This window comes from Talpa occidentalis, unplaced genomic scaffold (genome assembly GCF_014898055.3).
Source record: "Talpa occidentalis isolate TD23 unplaced genomic scaffold, MPIMG_talOcc4v2.1 talOcc4.8, whole genome shotgun sequence".
NCBI classification, from domain to species: domain Eukaryota; kingdom Metazoa; phylum Chordata; class Mammalia; order Eulipotyphla; family Talpidae; genus Talpa; species Talpa occidentalis.
Genome location: NW_023605194.1, coordinates 77,073,345 through 77,091,252, shown reverse-complemented (window position 1 = coordinate 77,091,252; position 17,908 = coordinate 77,073,345). Strand labels below are relative to the sequence as shown.

The following is a 17,908-nucleotide window of genomic DNA, read 5'->3' as shown; positions in this document are numbered from 1 at the left end:
TAAAACCCCAGCAGATATGCGGGGACACGGAGGGAGCTGGCCCGTCACATAAGCCAGCTGTCCCTCTTAAGAGCCCTGATAAAGCGCATGCCGGCGCCCTGGCCTGAAGGCAGGAGGGGCGTGGGGTTGGGCTAAAGCCCCTCTGAGACCCTCCAGAAGCCTCAGGAGCGGGGGTCAGGGCTGGAGGGGCAGCTCATGTGAGCCCCAGGGCAGATGAGGCTCAGGCTGCCGGCTGCAGGGTCTGTGGCCTCAGTGAGACATCTTAGGGTGGGTCTCCTCCATGACCCCAGTCATGGGACAGACAAGGCTCCTCCCAGGGGGGACCGACCTGGACCACAAGCCAGACACAAGGAGGAACCACAGTGAGAAGCAGGGCTCTCCTCACACAGCTGGGTGTGTGGGGGCAGTGAGGGTGTGCAAGCTCATTCCTCTGGGCTTTCAAACATAGGTCAGCCCAGATGTGTTAAGGTGACCGCACTGCCAGCTCCAGAAGGTCAGGGCCCAGGGCCTTTGTGAAGTGCTAGGGACACATTAGGGCTCAGCACAAGATGTCAAAGGGGGTGTGGGTGAAAGGGGCAGAAAAGCAAGTCTGGTAGCAGCTGAGCTTGCTCATCTCCATCTCTCCAAACCTTCACTCTCCATACCCTGACTCTGAGGAAGGAAGGCCTGGCTTTTGACCTGGGCCTGTCCTATGTGCCCCTGAAGCCCAAACCCCTTCAGCAATCCGCCATCTTCTCAGCATCTCCATGAGCACAGAAAGTCTGTCCCTCCATCCTCTGCCTCCCTCCTCCAGCCTCCCTGATCCTCACACTCTACTCTCAGCCCTGCTGTCCTGGGAACAGCCCACTGCTGCCCACCTGACGGCCTTGACAGTGTTCTGCCCAGCAGCGTGGCCAGCTGCTCCTCAGTGCTCTGCTCTCTGGCTCCAGCACCATCACTCAGCTGAAACTGTCGCCTCCATGGTCCCAGGGGCTCTGAGCCTGAGGACGGATCCTACCTGTGGACTAGTCTCCCAGCGGGTGGCCGTCATGCCCCCAACACATGGAGGCAGGGCAAGCAGGAGCCATGTGCCTGCCAGGCAGCACCCCAGAAGAGACACAGGAAGCAGAGGCGACTCAGGGCAGGTGAGCCAGGAACCCCGCCTTCTGGAGCTATGCAGGAAAAGTCTCCTCCTCCGCTTTCCCTTGCTGTGTGTCGGGTCCTGCAATCCTCTGGGACTGTTGCTCCCTCATCTGAGATCCTGTCACTGGGAGGACAGGAGCCCCAGAGGAAACCCCCTAGATCCTGAGCATTCCTGGGAGAGTGGGCAGGGACCTGCTCCATGCCCAGAGGCTGCTCAGACACCTCCTCCAGGAGGCTTTCCTGGCCTCCTGCCCTCCTTTGTCCTCCTGCCTGTCATCTGTGTGTGACTGGTCTCCCTGTTTGTTGGCTGTGTCCCCAGCAGGAATGGGGTCGGGCCCTCATGTGTAGGGTACATGGACACATGGGAGAAGGATGCCAGATCAGGTCCCCAGATGCTCTGCCCAGCAGCTACCCTCAATGGGGGCCCCTGCAAGGTGTATGGGAATGAAGGGCTCACTGCAGAGGCACTGGATACCTGTATACCCTAGTGACCTCAGACCAAGCCAGTCCCTCGGTCTGCTCTCGGGCCTCCACCCTGGAAGGAGGCTGCAGGGAACTTCACTGAAGAACGCCTTCGTGAGCACAGCTGGCCTGCTGGACCAACTCACATGTTAGGGGACTTCCCAAAGTTCAGAACAGGAATATTCAAATGCTTCAGGTCCCTCAGTTGAACTCCAAGTTCCACAGAGCCAAGTTCAGGCCCCCCAAGGCTCTGAGCATGGCCCAGCCCACTCCCAGTCCAAGTTCCTCAAACTCTCCTGCTGAGGCACTTGCGTGGTGTGGGGCTTGGGGTACTCAGGGCAGGGTTCCTTGTCCCTACCCCCAGCTCAGAACAGGTGTTGGGGGCAGTCAAAGGAGACCCCGCTGCAGTCAGGCCTGCAGGGTCCCTGGGAGTTGTGAGGCCCTGCAGGTCCATGGGATCCATGAGTCTGATCCCAGGGGGAGGAGGGGCTGCTGGGAAAATGACTGACACCCCCAAAAACAAAAACAATCTCCACACACTGCAGATGATCCCTGATATAAAGCAGACTCCAGGAGGAGTCTATTTTTTAATGTATAATTAGTCACTTATTCCTCAAGTGAATGAGTTTAACCGCATCTTTTCCTGAGATTGGTTTTTCAGAAGAGGTGAGAGAGGTACAGAAAGGCACAAGTCTCTCAGCCAAGGAAGTGAGGGCAACCAAGCAGGGGTGGGGCCCATGTGGGATCCAGGGCAGCTCCCTCAGTCTGGCCGAGTGGCCTCCGCAGGTTGGAGCAGCCCAGGGACCTGGGCGGAGGCCGCAGGGAGGACGGACATCACAGGCACACAGAGGCAGCTGCCGGAGGTGAATCAGACAGGTGACCTTGGAGTTGGGGGTCAGCTCTACCCTGGCCTTGGATGTGAGCCAGAAGTAGGGGTCCTCTCTGGAAAGACACCCCAGGCCCCACAGTGCTGGTGGGACCTCAGGCTGTGCCCTGGGAGACATGGAATCCCACAATGTGCTGGGCCTGCAGCAGGACAATGAGGCCAGGGCACACCTGCCTCTAGAAGCTGGGCTGGGAGCAGCTGGCTGAGTCTCCCCAAAACTTCTGGTCTCAAGTGGAAGCAGAAGGAGAACAGGGACAATGAAAGACAGGGATGGAGGCAGCGGCCTGGCAGGAGAACGGTCCCCTGAGAAGCGGCCTGGCACGTCTGTCTGTGAGGGTCTGCTCGTCACACCTGCGGGAAAGGTCCATTAGAACAAGGGAAGGGGGCACCTTGGGCGGGGAGGGGGAGTGCGTCCCTGGACAGGAAGGCACCCCCGCAACCACGCCTCACGTCCACAGTGGACCAGAGACTCCAAATCTGCTGGTTGAAGGGGCTGGGGTTTGCAGAGTGTAGGGGAAGCAAAGCCAGCTGAGGGAGAGGAGCAGTGTAGGGTTGGAGCAGCCAGAGCAAGACCTGGGCACTCTTGGATGTGGACTGGGCAACCTCGGGCAGTTATTATGTGTGCTGGGGAGTGTGGGCCTGGGTATTCCCAGGGCAAGTCCCTCTCTCCCCCCTCACCTCAACATCCAGGTAGGTCTCTGCTCTCACTTGGGTCTTCTTGGTGTCTGTCTGCTCTTTCTGCACCTCCTGAGTGGGGGCACCAGGGTATACACTAGGGACTAAGGCTGGCTGTGTAAGGGCTTGGATCCCTAGGCCCCACCCCTTCAGAGACAGAGGACCCCAGCCCATCCTCCCCTCCGCTGCTTCTGGGCCCCAGGCTGCTCCAGCCCACACCCCATCTCCAGCCTGGCATATCTGTACCACCCACTGATCAGGCTGTCCCCCAGGGAAGGCCCAGAGAAAGAAGACTTGGCCAGGGATGGCTACCTGGGGGTCCTGCTCTTCAGGTCCCTGGGTCCTGCTGATCCACAGGTTGATCTTTGAAGTGACCACTCCTGGGAGTTTCAACTTCTCCTGAAAACAGAGGCTTCCATCTCAGGGCTGGGCCGCTGGCCACAGCAAAGCAGCTTCACAGGCTAGTACTGTCCCACAGCACACACCACACACACATCCCCTCCTCCCAGGAGTGACCAGCAGGCCAAAGGAGACATGGACTCAGGAACAGGAATGGCCCCTCATATTAGCAGTAGGTGACCCCACAGTCGACACACGGAAACGGAGTTTTCCAGCAGCACTAGAACCAAGCTTTAGGGATGGGGACCTCAGGCCTCATCAAGCTGAAGACACCTGCTGGCCTCACCTTCAGGCTGGAGGCTGTTTCTGCTTGGCTCTGCCCATTCATCTCCTTCTCAAAGAGGTGGCGCTTGCTGGCCACAGTGGAGGGAGCCACAATGAACTCTGTGCGGGAGGAGGCTGGATACTTGACAGATTCTGATCTCTGGGAAGAGAGAACACGAGCGCTGGCCCACCAGTCTGAGGTGCCTGGAACCTCCACCTCCCATTCCAGTGTCCAGGCCTCTGTAAGAGCCCCCACCCACCTGTACAGCCGAGTTGTATCTCCCTAGCCTGTCCCCAAACTTGTTAGTGTTGGACGGGACCTTCACACTGGCACTGCGGGATGGGTCCTTAAAGCTGGCACTGCGGGATGGGTTCTTAGAGCTGGCACTGCAGGATGGGAGGACAAGACAAAGAGGATGACAGACCAGGCCTGACCCCCGAACCTCAGGAGAAGCCTCCACCCCACCATCTGGCAAGGAGAATATGGCTGCCATCATCGAGCCAAGCATGATTTGACCAAGGTGAAAATCTACAGACTCCAGGGACTTGCCCTGCCCTCTAAAACATCCCAGTTAGGACATTACCAGGATCAGAACTATCTCCATCACTCCCCATCCCATCCCTTCCACCTCAAAAATGTCTCTTCACTCAGGCTTTTCCTTTCCATCCTCCATTAAACTGAGTCACCTTCTGCCTACTCCCCCTGGGGACCCCAAGTTCTCTCCCCCAAGAACACTCCTACCCCAAATAAAGCCCATCCTGTCCTTCCACTCCAAATAGGGACCAAGGTCTTGGCTCAGCATCCAAACTCACGGTCTGGTTCCTGCCTCTCTTGAAGCGCCTTACACACATGCTTACATTTCAGCCAACCAGACGCTTGATGACACCCACCTCTGTCTCCTAAAGGCTGTTCCCTCTATTAAAAAGCCATTCCTTTGCTTTTCCACCTGGACATCTACCACTAGCTCAAGTCCATCTGGATGTCTATTCTTCTGTGTCAGATTCCCTGGCTCTGGCTGGCTGAGAGCTGCACCCCAGAATCCCCCAACCCCTAGCTCATCTTCCTACCCTTCAGCTCCAACAGGGGCTCTTGTGAGCTTAATGATCTGAGATGAGTGACTTCCAATGTGTCTTATTACTCTGCCCCACACAGCCCATCCCCTTACCCCCTAGGGCCTGCCAAGGGCAGCCAATCTCCAGGGGTGGTTAGGGGTACTAGGTAGAGGAGGACAGGACATCTCGGCCCATCCACACAGCTGAGGCTCAGAGCCTTTTCTATTTTTGTTTTTATTTTAATCAAAACACAGTCCTTAGTCTACTCATACCAACACCAGGTATTGAAGAAAAGTGGTGGTGTTCTCCTTAAATGCAGATTCACAGGCCTGCAGCATCAGGTACTAAAGCTGACTCATTCCCTGTGCTGGTCACAGTCTCCCTCTTGGAAAGCCCTCCTCTCCTCCCACCCCACACCTCACACTAACCGCCCCCCCACCTTGACAGCCCCACCTGCCCTCCTCCACAGAGCTTTTCCCAATTCTTCCCCTGCCTGTTCCATCTCATCTGGCCTCAGTCTCTGCTAATCCAGCCTCTGGGCCAGATCTGGAGCCCAAGACCAGGAGCGCACCCCTCCTGCTCCTGGGGGCCTGTGGCCCAGGCTAGCACAGGGAGAAACATCCCAGATGGCAGATGCCCAGCAGAACAGCTGAATGTGACAGCCAGAGCTCCTAGGCCCCTCACCTTCGGGTTAAGGGTTTTTCTATGTTGTCTTCTTTGAAGTTCATCTGAAAGGAGAACAGAAGAATGGTGAGTGAGGGGCCAGGGCAGCCAAGGCTGCCTCTCAGAACACTGCCTCCTCCTCAGACCTCCCCCGACTCCACTGCCCCACCCCAGCTAAGCCTCCAAATGCCCCTTCCCCTGTCTAGGGGAAATCTGCCCTCTTCTACCAGGTAGGGTCAGAGCCCCAACTTGGGGTCCCCCAGGACATCACAGGTCTCTGCAACCACCTGTTTCGTCTGCCTCCCTGCTGCCCGAGCCCGCTGTGGACAGGGACCTGCATCCTGCTCCTAGGGCCCAGCACACATTAGGAGCACAATGCACAGTCAGTCCGAGATGAGTCGATGACTCAAGGACCCAAGGAAGAGCCAATAAAACTTGGTATGAGGTAAGATGAGTGCCCCCCCCCCATATCACTTGTATATGGGGAGGGCAAAGCAGAGGGCTCTAGGAGAGCTCTGCTGCTCTCTGTCCTATTTTCCCCTCCTGCACAGCCTCCTGTGTAAGCCCCGGAGCAGACCAGGCAGGTGTGGGTCTGAGCCAGGGTCGCGGCCCAGTGCCAGCTTCCTGCAGCTCCCTCCTTCCACACTAGGTGGGGCTGCTCAGGCTTGTCCACACATGATTTCTAGATCTTTAACCTGCTGACCTTTATTGAATGCAAACTTGTGTGCTCTTGGTCACCCAGCAGGGTCCAGGGCCCCTCCCTATCCAGAGGATCCTCATGGAAGCTACATGAGGTCCCAGGCTGCAATGCACACTGGCTTCCTTGGCTGGCCCTCCATGGGACTGGAGACAAAGATGCCCTGGGTTCTCACCCGAAAGGAGAGGGTCCTGGGGCTGGAGCGTTGGAGGGAACTGCTGTAGGTGGCCTGGGTAGGCGAGATCATGTCCCCCTCTTCCTCTTGCTGGCTGGGTATTTTCACCTGGTGGAGCAGGGGGAGTGTTTTTTAGGAGGGAGGATAGGGACCTACCAGACCCGGGAAGCCCCAAACCAAGCTGCCTTGGGGAACCCTGGTGGCCTAGCTCTGCCCCAAGCTGCCTTCCTCTGCTCCTCCTGCCTCTTGCCTCTGCTGTGGACCTACTGGACACAGTCCTGAGGGGCCAGGCCACCAGGGAGAGCTTTCAAGGAGAGCTGCTGAGGCTTTCTAAGTGTCTGTGACCCTGGAATCTGGGCCCTGGATGAGGAGGTGGCACTGAGCACCAGGTGCTTCCCTTCAACAGCTGGAACCCTGACCAGATGCCAGCAGCCTGCCCTGCCTCAGTGTCCCCTATTCTGATAGTTCCTGAAAGCAGGTAGGGAGGGAAGAAACTGCCAAGGCCAGCCTGAAGGTGAGTGGTCAGGAGTCAGCAGAGGAGTCAGAGCCAGCTGGGCAGGACTACAGGGGAGGGTGGGAGGATGGCAGGGGCAGGAGCTGTGCCCACCTCGAGTGTGATGGGCTTGAAGTGGGAAGTAGGGAGGCGGGAGGGCCTCTGCTCTCCCTCCTCTGCTGAACAAGGGGGCTTCTCCTCAGGAGGGGCCTGTCCTCTCTGCTTGGTGATAGTTGGCCTTCCCCCAGAGCCTGCCTGCTCTGGGGCCCGGGGATGCTCCGGGGTCTGGGGCTGCTCCGAGGCTGCCACCCGCTTTGGGGTTGGCTTTGTCCGAGTGGCTGGGGTCTCCTGTGACACCTGCGGCTTGTCAAACATCTGTGATATGGCAGACACTCTTCCGCCTGCACCTAGTATCTTCCCCAGGGCTGGCGACTTCTCTGACACACTTCGTTTTACTACAATCGATTTTTCCTCTGAGGTGGACCTTTTCTCTGATGCAGCTATCTTTTCCTTAACAGACATTTTCTCAGGGGCAAGGCCCTTCTTGGAGGTTTCCTCTGAGGCCAGTCTCTTTTCAGGTGATAATGTCCTCTCGGGAATGAAGGACTTCTCTGAGACTGGGCTCTTCTCTGGAGATAGGACCTTCTCAGATACTCGCTTTTTCCCCTCTCCTGGCTCTCTGCTGGCCGAGTGCTCCTCCTCCTTTATCCAGGGGCCCCTCCGCTCCTGGCTCAGTCTGCATGGGAGGGGCTTCTCCACCTCCTTCTTGGGCACGGGGGGCTGCTGCTTGGCCTGCCCCAGGCCAGCACCGCTCCATCGTTTCTCTGCCTCCGGCTGCTCATGGACAGGGGCCTGTGCCCCCTCCACCACCTGTCGCCTCTGCTGCCGTTCCTGTCGAGTCCGGGAGATGGACTGGAATTCCTCAGCCTCATTTTTGGAGGCTGCGGGTGGTGACGTGGGTGGCTCTTCTTCTTCCACACTCAGCAGCCTGCACCAGAAGACCAGAGTGGACAGGAAAGGGAATCAGAGATGTGAGAGGTGGAAGGACCCTGAGCAGGTGCAGATGGCGCAGGTCTACCCAGTAGGGAAGGACAAAGCAGAGCCTGACCTTCCCCACCACCGTCGCTTAAATAAGAATCATTTTATCTGCTATGTATTGGGCTTTGATGCCTGCGAACAAAGCCCTCTGAGCTTCATAAAGCACTTAGGAATCTCTGTCAGGATCAACCATTCCGTGTTCTGACTGACAAACACTGATTAAACTTCAAAAGCGGCAGGCCCTGGAGGCCAGAGGGATAAAGGCCATCTCCACCCTTGCTTAGATTAAAACCAGAGACATTTGGGGATTTGCCAAAGGTCACACAGCCAGTAGTTGGTGGAGCTGGGGGTAGCACGCAGACTTCTGTCTGATGTGCCGTCCACACGCCTGTCAGTCACACGGGTCTGAGGGAGGAGGCGACAGCCATGGGAGGGTGGAGCCCAGGACACATACCCTGTTCTCCTGCCCCTGGGGACCCAAGGGAGCACCACCCACAGTGCCTGGCCTTCAGCAAAGGTGATTCTTGTCCTCCCTCACTGTCCTACTCTCCATGTGATCCAGGCCTGTGAACTCATTGTCTGAGCCTCAGTTTCCAAATCTGCAAACTGATTTACACAGTGCTGGCTCTCGGGAGACTCTCATACCCGCCCTCCTCCTCCTTCCCCTTGAACCCTCAAATCCCAGTCTGTAGGGAGAAGACATGAGGCCTCCCCAACCCAGCACCTGTGTGGGGGCTGCTGGTCTCCATTGGGGGTGGGCCCAGACGCCACATCTTCATCTATGCTGGCGCTCTGTAGGCGGTTTCGTCTGCGGCGCTCTCGTTCCACCTCCTCCTCGTCCTCTATAGACCACGCCTTGGTCAGGCTGGGGGGAAGGGAGAAGGTCAGTATAGTCCAGGGAACACCCCAGGGCCCACTCCCAGGTGGCTGCATGTGGGGCTCAGAGAGACCGAACCCCTCTGGGTTGCACCCTCTGCACATGCTGTAGACACTGGAAAAGCTGGTGTGAATGAGTCTAACACACTTTTCCCCAACCTACTGTGAAACAACGCAAAATAGTTCACTGGTCACTGGGCATATTTGCAGGCTGACGTGAGATTTCAACTATAGTGGAGAAAAAGATACGAGGTATTGTCTGTTTCTCCTTGTAACTTTTTGAGATGTCTACTAGAAAATTTGAAATGTTAGATGTGGCCCATATTTGTGGCCTGCAATATGTATCATTTAAATATTTACTTTGGAGCCTCCCTGGTGGCGCAACAGGTTAAGTCTCAGCACTATGAAGCTGTTGGCAGCCACTGCAGCACCAGTTCAATCCCCGGCCAGGGAGCTGACCCACATGGCACAGCAGACCTCTCCTGACTAACCCACTGCTCCCTTCAGCAGTATGCTTCAGTCAATCTACCTGTTCTGCTCCCCACTCTGTCTCTGATGTATCCTCTCACATCCCCCCAACACCCCCCCCCATAACTCTGGCTTACACCTCAGCTCTTGTTTGCATAAATAAATAAGATAAATCGTAAAAAAAAAAAAAAAATCTACTCAAACTGCAAAGATTTGACCAGAGTTCCTCACCTTCGGCACCCAGGGCCTTGGCTGATCCATCCATGTGCAGAGCTGACCTGCGTGGGGACTGGGAACAGACCCCTGTTCTCCCACCCAAGGCTGTAGCCCCACACCCATGCATGACTCCCCACATGTTCCCCTGGGGGAATAGCCACCCCAGATGAGAAACATGGGGTGTTCCTACTCCAGACCCCAAAGAGGGATATGATACCTCCCTCCCTGGGGGTGACTGGCAATGTAGGAGGGTGAGCCTGGAATTCCCAAGGAGGAGGTAAACTTGACAGATTCCTCTTTCATTTTACTCTTGGAATTCCTAGAGATTAATCCTCAAAGGACGATCGCAGAAATTTGCTCATCTACCAACTCCCACAGGATTTCTTGTGAGGGCAGACTCACAATAAGACCAATTACTCCTGCAAAAAATTCCATTGTCTTCCTGTACTTTCCTGGAGCTCTTTGAGCCTCTTTCCACCTTTAGAACCAGCTTCTTCTTGCTCAGGAGCAGGGGAAGCCCCTGCTTTTAGCCACCAGGCACCTGCATTCATAGGAGCTTGTAGCTAGCCGGCCACCCTCCAGTCCCCTGTCTCCTCCTCCTCACTTATCTGCCCAGCCTGGTACCTGTCCATCCAAACACCCATGTGCTAGGCAGCCTCCCATTTCCATCCACCCACCAATCATGTTCATCTGCCTCCCACCAGCCCGCAGCCGCTTCCATCCACCCACGCTTCCAACCCAACCAAGAAGAAAAAGCTGCTGCTATGGGTCCAGAGTACACCAGTTACATGAGTTCACAGAAGGCTGCTGGGTCCCATATCCAACTACCCCTCATGCATACCCATTAGCTACTGCTGCCTTGTGAGAAAGAAACACACATGTGCATCAGTAACTCCCCACCAGAGACAGAAATCGCCCTGCTGTGAGAGAGACACTGGCAAGGCCAAGACTACCAGGTGGAAGCTGGGGTGGAGCTCAGTGGGTCGGGATGTCAATAGGTGATGGGGAAGGGGCAGTCCAGGCAAAGAGGAGACCCCAGCAAGCCTGAGGTGGGAAGGACGGGCTTGTTGGGGGTGGAGAGGCTGTGCTTCCCCAGAGCAGGAGAAGGGTCCATCAAGAGAGTGGCAGGGGTGAGGCCAGCAGGGTGCATCTCTGTGGCTCCCCCAGCACTGTCTGGGAGCCACATCAGAAGGGTCTGGAAAAGGCCTCCCCCTTCCCTCCAGTGTTCCACAGGCAGTGAGAGCAAGGCCTCTCCCAGGCCGCAGTCAGACACCAAACCTGCTCTCCCGGCCTCTCCAGCAGCCCAGCCCTGCTCCTTTAGGGCCTTCCCTGGCTGCAGGTTTACCCCCAGGCCAGCAAGCCTCGAGTTAATAGGAAGAAAATGGGGGTGGGGTAGGGGGTGGGGGGAAGGTGCAAGTAGGTCCACTGGTTTATAAACTGAATTGCACATGAACTGCATCTGTGGCACCTCCAAAAGAAAAGGCCTCCAGGGCGTCTTTTGCAAGGCAGGGTCACCAGGCCCTTCCTTCCAGACATTGCTCCCCTTCTTCAGTTTCCTTCCTAAAATAAGGAGGACCAGCCGCGTGACTACTCCAGTCTTTTTTTCTAGGTCCAGCATCCTATTTGCTGATCCATCACTCACTAAACCAGATACTTTTGAGCTCTGACTGCATGGCATACGTGGTCCCTGGGACCAGGATACAGGGACAAGAGGACAGAGGACCCGAAGGGGCGGTGGGTCAGTGTGGGAGAGACAGTGCAGGTAGGGAGTGCCGTGAGTCCCCAGAACAAGGTAAGAGGTCCGTGAGACAAGGCCCCTGAGGGCGGGAGAAGGAGCCCAGAGCCAGGCCTGGTGGCAGTGCCCCAGGAAGAGGGTGCACAGAGAGGCCAGAGCAAAGGTCCTGGCAGCCCAGGGATTGCTGGGAGAGTTGGGTGTTGTCTCTGGAGAGCCAGGGTATGCCGACACTGAGGAGGGACAAGCTAGGTTTTATTTTAGTCTCTGACTGGTTTATGGAATAAGAATGGGACAGGGGAAGGGAGAGGAAAGGGGTGGGGTGCATCTCAGCCCGAGCCCAGCCGGAGCCGACTGCACCCTGGGGCCAGGGGCGGGTTCGGACACCCTGACGACACAGCCAGGGCATCCTGATGGGCTGGAGGGCGGTGAGGGGTGAGATCGAGAAAAATCAAGGAAAATGTGACTTTAACTTGGTGCTGCTGTTTATGCTACGAGGGAAAAGGCTAGGGAGGAAGGAGCTTGAGGAGATGTGGGTGAGGAGGCAGAACAAACAGAGCTGTTTCTGGTTTGTTCAGAGTTTCTTGGGGAACCACCAGGGAAGCAAAGGCCATTTGGCCAGGGGCAGCAGGGACGGCAGGGAGATGATGGCCCGGGGGGAGGACAGGTCCTGCCAGGCACTGTGGAAGGGTAAGGACCACCAAGATGGAGAAGCGAGCACAGCCCTTCCTGGTCCCCCAAAAACAGCAGCTTGGGGAGTAGGGCACAGCGGTCCTGGACAAGGAGAGAGTGGAACCAAGAATGAGGAACTGGTGACCACCAGCGACTCCTTTGAGAAGTCTTACTAAAAGCAAATAGAATGGCACGGCAGCCGGTAGCCGGAGGAGGACAAAGAATGCTTTTTTTCACTTGAGGTGAAACCTGCAAGAATCACACAGCCTTTAAGTGGTATTTCTTCGACAAGGTAGGCAGGAAGGAAGGAGAGTGGAGGAAAAACAGGGAGATTTGAAAAGAAAGTGTGAAGAATTCCTGCTGGTAGAGAAAAGAGCTGGGTGTGGGGAGCCTTTCAGCTCTGGCAGCCACACCAGTGCCACCAGGAAGCAGCAGAGATGCCAGGGCTGAGAAGGTGTGGACCTCAGACCTGAAAGCAGCAAATCTCTGTGGTGATAAGAGCAGAGAAAGGAAAGTGAATCTCTACCCAGCAAAGATAAGTAACTCCCCAACATGCAAGGAGCTGCCTGTAGAAGGGAATTTTCTAGAACCTCCCAGTTCCGACCGACAGGGTAGCTGTTGGTGAAAACCTCAGTTCATCCTGCTGTAGTCGGGTTTCCTCCATGGAGGAACTCCAGCAGAGGCCATAGCCTTGACCATAGACAGGAGCTTCAGATGCCCTGTCTTCAACTGCCGATCATTCATTCATTCATTCATTTGTTCACTGCGTACAGACTGATGATCCTGGATGAGCCAAGCTCTGAAGCCCCACCCCTCCTCAGCTTCCCTCATGCAGATTTTAAAATGTTAACTTAGCTGGCTCTCCTCTGAGGCTCTGTTTCCAGGCCCCCTCCTCTGAAGATACCCCTGCCTTAAGTCCACAGTTGGGGAGCAGCTCTTTCCTCCAAAGCTGAGGGTCTATATCCTGGGGAAAGTGGCCCACCAAGTTCCTCTCCCCACCACACCCACAGCCAGGTGGGGCCAGGCCTCCAGGATTCCTGGGTCCTGAGCAACCCCCGTTCCCACACACTCCTCTCAGCCCTCAGGGAAGCCGCTTATTTGTTTATCCTCCGGTGGGGCCCTATATGGAGTGTGATCTGTCAGAGCCTGGTCTCCTCAGAGATGACTCACTCTCTGGGTAGGTCCTAGCCCTGAGGGGTCTCCAGGGCTGGCGCCTACTAGGTGGGGCCCAGGTGTCCTTGAGTGTCCCCCAGCTCCAAAACTCCACAAATCACCCCAGGTGACATGGTCGCCCCCCCATGTGCTGCTCAGAGACCATGGGGGCTGCCTTCAAAACCTGGTACCCCAACAAAACGTAAAGCTCCCATACCACCACTGCACCAGGGAGGAGAAATGTCATCTGCAACATGCAGAGCCCTTGGCCTCTGAAGACGAGGAAATAGATAGAACTGGAGGGGACGGAGGGACAAAGTCCCCAGGAGGAACCTGTTGGAACCCAATAATAAATAAATAACAACTAGGGCTCAGATCTGTGCACTCAAAATACAGGTGGAATATTGTGGCCCCTAGTAAATCAACACACAGAGGACTGGAGGAAGAGGGGAGGGCACTAGCAGCAGTGCCACTGTCATGCCAGGCACTGTGCTAAGTAGTTTTCAGATACCATTGTTCTTAACCTCACAGCCACCCAGTGTGATCCCCATATTGCAGATGAGGAAACTGAGGCTCACAGGGGTTAACTTTTCCAGAATAGCACAGCTAATAAGGAGCCAAGATTTCAGCAGAAGTCAGTCTTGCAAAAGCCTGTGCCCTTCACCACAAGCCCGAGGGCCAGGAATGGGTGTCCTGGGAGGGTTGGTCCTTAATCATACTGAGCACCGCCAACCCCTGAATATTCAGGGAGCTGAACAGGCCTCTGAAGGTGCTGGTGGAGTCGCCTGGGAGAGCAGAGGTTTGGGGAAATTCAATGCATTGGCCCTTTGGAGCTTCTGAGTCAGACCCTGGCTCTGCCACCCTCCTGGAGTCCCAACAACTCACCCTGGGCAGCTGCCTCCCACCCCCTCCCTCTCAACAACCCTCTCCTCCACTTCCTGGCCTTGGGGGTTGGGGGGACATTCCACCTTCTCAGCCTCCAAGGAGTGCTACTATCCTCCCTACTCCTGACTGCACTAATGCCATTGCTTAGCACTGGGATCCTTTTTCCTCAAAATAATTCTAGAAGCATCTGCCCCATTGCTCACTGAAGTTCTTGCTTTGGTCTCTCCCATGGGGCTGTGGGCTAATCATCTATTCTGGGAAAATATCAGCAGCAGGTAAGTGCATTGTTATTGTTGTTTAAATGTTATGTTTCAGAGCACAACCTTTCTTCCCAAATTGAACCGCAAATATAGAGCTATTATAGGACAGACAGGTCAAGGCTCAGCTGCCTGGTTCAAGTAGGGGAAGGATGTGAAGCATCTGGGTTCTAGGAGCAGGAAAAGGATTTGTAAGAAGGAGAGCAGAAACAAGGGAACCCAGGCCTGGCCCTGGGCTGGGGGCCCTGCTCTGACCAGGGGCCAGTCTTCAGCCCCTGAGCAGGCTCCACTTCCACACACAGAGGGTCTCGTGGGTGAGGTCCCTTCTAGCAGTGATGGTCTAAGGAAAGATGTCAGGGTTGCATTGAGGGCAGAGAAGGAGCTGAGACACTGAAGACCAGCAGGGAAATGATTAACCACCTGCTCGTTCCTGGCACTCCCAAATCCACCCCTCACCCCCCACAGACAGGCCCAGCCCAGCTCCTCCTCACCAGGCTAGCCCAGGGAGAAAAGGACAAGGCCACACTCAGGGCACCGAGCCAACTCACTACTCCTCCATTCCAGGACCTGAGCAACTAAATTTCTAAACTCATTAAAAGAACAGGCTGTGGGCTGGCCACAGCTCCACACCTGGGCCCTGGGGGGCCACACTGCTCATGCCCTCAGCACAGTCCTCCTTAGCCAGGGAGGCTGGGCTGGGGGTGACTCAGCCTCACCCGCCTGCCGGCCACAGAGGCTGCTTGTTAGCGGGACGGGAGCAAGCAGGATCAGCCCTCTGTTCCAGGCAATGCTAGCAACAGCTTGTCTCCAACTGGAGACCAGCAGGGGGGCAGCATGGGACTCCTGGGACAGGACTGGCTCCCCAGGGCTTCCCTGTACCTACTTGGGACATCCCATGGGATCTTGGTCCCACCCCCGCTGCCACATGGGACCGTGTCCATCTGTGCACACAAGCTAAGGCCAGACCTTCTCCTATTTGAAAAGTTCCAGTGCCCAGGCTGTCCAACACACACACACACACACACACACACACACACACAGCCTCTGCATATCCAGGCATGCACTCAGACACAAAATCACATACACCCCACCAGAGTGAGCTCCTGGGGAGGCAGCATCTGTCTTGTATTTTTAACCCAATACAATACTGAGTCTTCAAGAAATGTGCAAACCAAACATGCTGGCACTCCCAAGGCCCCAGCTCAGCAGCATGAGAACCCGCCACCCACACAGAATCTCCTCACTCCACAGGCCATAAGCATACTCGCCCCCCACATGTCCAGGCACTTAGAAGACCACATACTTCGGCACAGGTGCCCACACTGAGAATCCCAGACACTCCCACATTAACCCCATGCACAGGGACACACATTCAGAGTCTAAGACCTTGGCCCCCCCAGCCCCACCCTCAGTACAGACTTTCCTTGGGTGTGCCTAACCTCTAGGGTAGCCTGGCTTGCTTTTCCAGAGCAAGTCCCTCCATTCCTGAGGCTTACCTTTTCCCCTCTGTCAAACCCATGGCCACTGTGTGGAGACACAGGGGTGACAGGGAAGTGTGCTTCAGCAGTATGACCCTGGGGATGTGGACCCCCAGGGCTAGCAAATGAGCTGCTGTGGGAGGCTGAGACCCTGGAGAGTTCTGCAGTCCTCCAGAGCACTGGAGGATGCTGGAAAGCTACCTAGATGGGGAGCATGAGGGGTTACACCTGCAGAAATAGCCCTGGTCTCCAGCCTTAATACCTAAAGCCCACCTGGAAGGGGCCAAGCAGCAACTTCCACCTGGTTAGAGCTTCAGGACTTAAAGGAGCAGGCACCCAGTTCCTTGCTCTTACATGGGTTTCAGTTCCCTCAGGGTGGAGGTGGGGTGGGGGTTTTGTGCAGTAGGGCAGTGGGGCTGCAGAAGGTGAAGATGCTCTTGTGATACTTTTGGGGTGGAGCTGCCTCCTCAACAACCCCCACCCAGGTTTCTCTGACAGGATGCCCAGAGGCAGGGATACTGTACTCAGTGCCCTGACCTTGGGGGGACCGGCTCACACATAAAGACTGAAGCACAGAGGAGCAGCCACTATCTGAGGTCACCAGACACACACCAAAATACCATTCTCAGAATTTGAATCTCATTCGTGAAAAGGGGATCTGTCCCCTCTGGTCCTACTCACTAGTCCCTCTCCGGCTGACCCCCCAAGGGGGTGATACCCCACTCCTGGCACACTCCCTCAGCAAAAGGGGCCCCTCCCCATGGTCCACTCTGCAGCTTCCTTCAGAGACAGAGAGCGGCAAGGGAGCCTTCCCTCAGGAAATGAGACTTGGCAGGAACGCAGAACACCTCCCCAGAACCCCAAAAGTCTCCTTCCCTGACAGGGGGATACCCAGGGGGTGCTCTAGGCTGGGGACCATCCTTCCCCAAGCACCCTGCGTGCCCCCAGTCCCCAGCAGGGAGGGAAGGAAGCTGTGGAGGAGTGAGAACACCCACCCTGTCATATGAGGGCACCCCAGTTGGGCCCCAGTTCTGTCCCCGGAGGAGCAGTAAGGTGGGATGCAGAGTCAGTGCCAGGCTCCCAGGGCGGGAAGATGCCCCAGGAGAGGCAATTCAATGGTGCTCCTAGGCCCCCAGCTCCTGCCCTGCCAGAGGCCGGGGGAGGCGGCGCTCACCTGGACAGACTGGACAGCCTGGACTGCCTGGACATCGAGGAGGACGAGTCCTTCCTCCTGACAGACATGCTGCCGGAGCCCGTGCTGCTGCTGCTGCTGCTGCGTGCGTGGCGCTCTGCTGGGACGGCCGCCGCCTCACCTGCGCGCCCCTCCCCCGCCGGCCCGGCCCGGCCCAGGTAGGATCACATGGCCACTTATATCACCGGGCTCCTGCCCCGCGCCGCCGCGCTTGGATTTGCCGACCTGGGAGCGGCCTCTGGGGTGTGGGCGTAGCAGACAAAGCAGCATTGATCTCCGCCCGGGCCGGCCGGACCGCGGGGCCACCAGCCCAGGTAGATGGTCAGATTGGCTACCAAGGGACCGGAGGACGCGAGGGCCAGCGCGGGGCTGGTCGGCTGCCCCGGGCGAGGGCGGGAGACATCCTGCTCAGAACCAGTAGAACCAGCTGGGCGCTGGGCTGCCGTGGCCCTGGGTGCCGGGGAGTGGGGCGGGGACCCACAGATCGGGGTCAGACTGAGCTCACTGCTTGCTGGTAAACCACTTAGCCTGGAGAAACCCAAGAGCAGGAAACTCAGCAGAAAAGTTAGAACAGGTACCGTAATTTCTGGTGGTGAGCGCCCTGCGCCTCCCGGTTGCCTTCCGCGAGCCCCCTCGCCGGAACCATCTGGATTTATCTCCCCTAACAGGCCCCAGGACTGAGGGGATGCACCGCTTTCCCGCACAGCATACAAAGCACACCCCCTGTAGAGCCAGCCCCTCCCCACATGGATCCTGAGACTCAATCCAGCAGCACTGAGTGCGCACAGCCCTGAAAATGCAGAAGTCAAAGGCACCGTCCCTACTGACAGATACTGGACTTTGGGCTGGAGGGGCAGAGGAAGCTCAGCTTTTCCCTGGAAGGAAACAGGGAACACAGATTGCTAGGCCAGAACTGGGGAGCAACTTGAGGTGGTGCAGATACCACCAGCCCACCTGGCTCCCTCTAAGTGCCCCGGGGGGCTGCCAGGTGCTTCCTATCCAGGAAACAGCCTCAGAGGGAGGGTCTGTTGCTGAGCAAGGAGGATCTTATCT

At 56.7% G+C, this 17,908-nt stretch overlaps 1 protein-coding gene across 5 annotated transcripts; it reads right to left on the bottom strand.

The window, feature by feature from the left end:
- Positions 1-2,140: 2,140 nt before the first annotated feature.
- Positions 2,141-17,589, bottom strand: LAD1 (ladinin 1). Of its 5 annotated transcripts, none has more exons than XM_037496617.2 (10): positions 17,434-17,589; positions 8,652-8,792; positions 7,004-7,877; positions 6,397-6,504; positions 5,546-5,589; positions 4,069-4,195; positions 3,831-3,968; positions 3,458-3,544; positions 3,149-3,217; positions 2,141-2,821 (listed from the first exon to the last, which is right to left on the bottom strand). In XM_037496617.2, exons 1-10 carry the CDS (start codon positions 17,499-17,501, stop codon positions 2,816-2,818), a joined length of 1,662 nt encoding a protein of 553 aa, XP_037352514.1. In that variant the 5' UTR covers positions 17,502-17,589; the 3' UTR covers positions 2,141-2,815. The 5 variants fall into 5 exon arrangements, with proteins under 5 accessions (XP_037352514.1, XP_037352515.1, XP_037352513.1 ...); XM_037496618.2 differs by lacking the exon at positions 17,434-17,589 and adding an exon at positions 16,838-16,949 and having other exon boundaries at positions 3,149-3,249; XM_037496616.2 differs by lacking the exon at positions 17,434-17,589 and adding an exon at positions 16,838-16,949.
- Between the last annotated feature and the right edge of the window lie 319 nt (positions 17,590-17,908).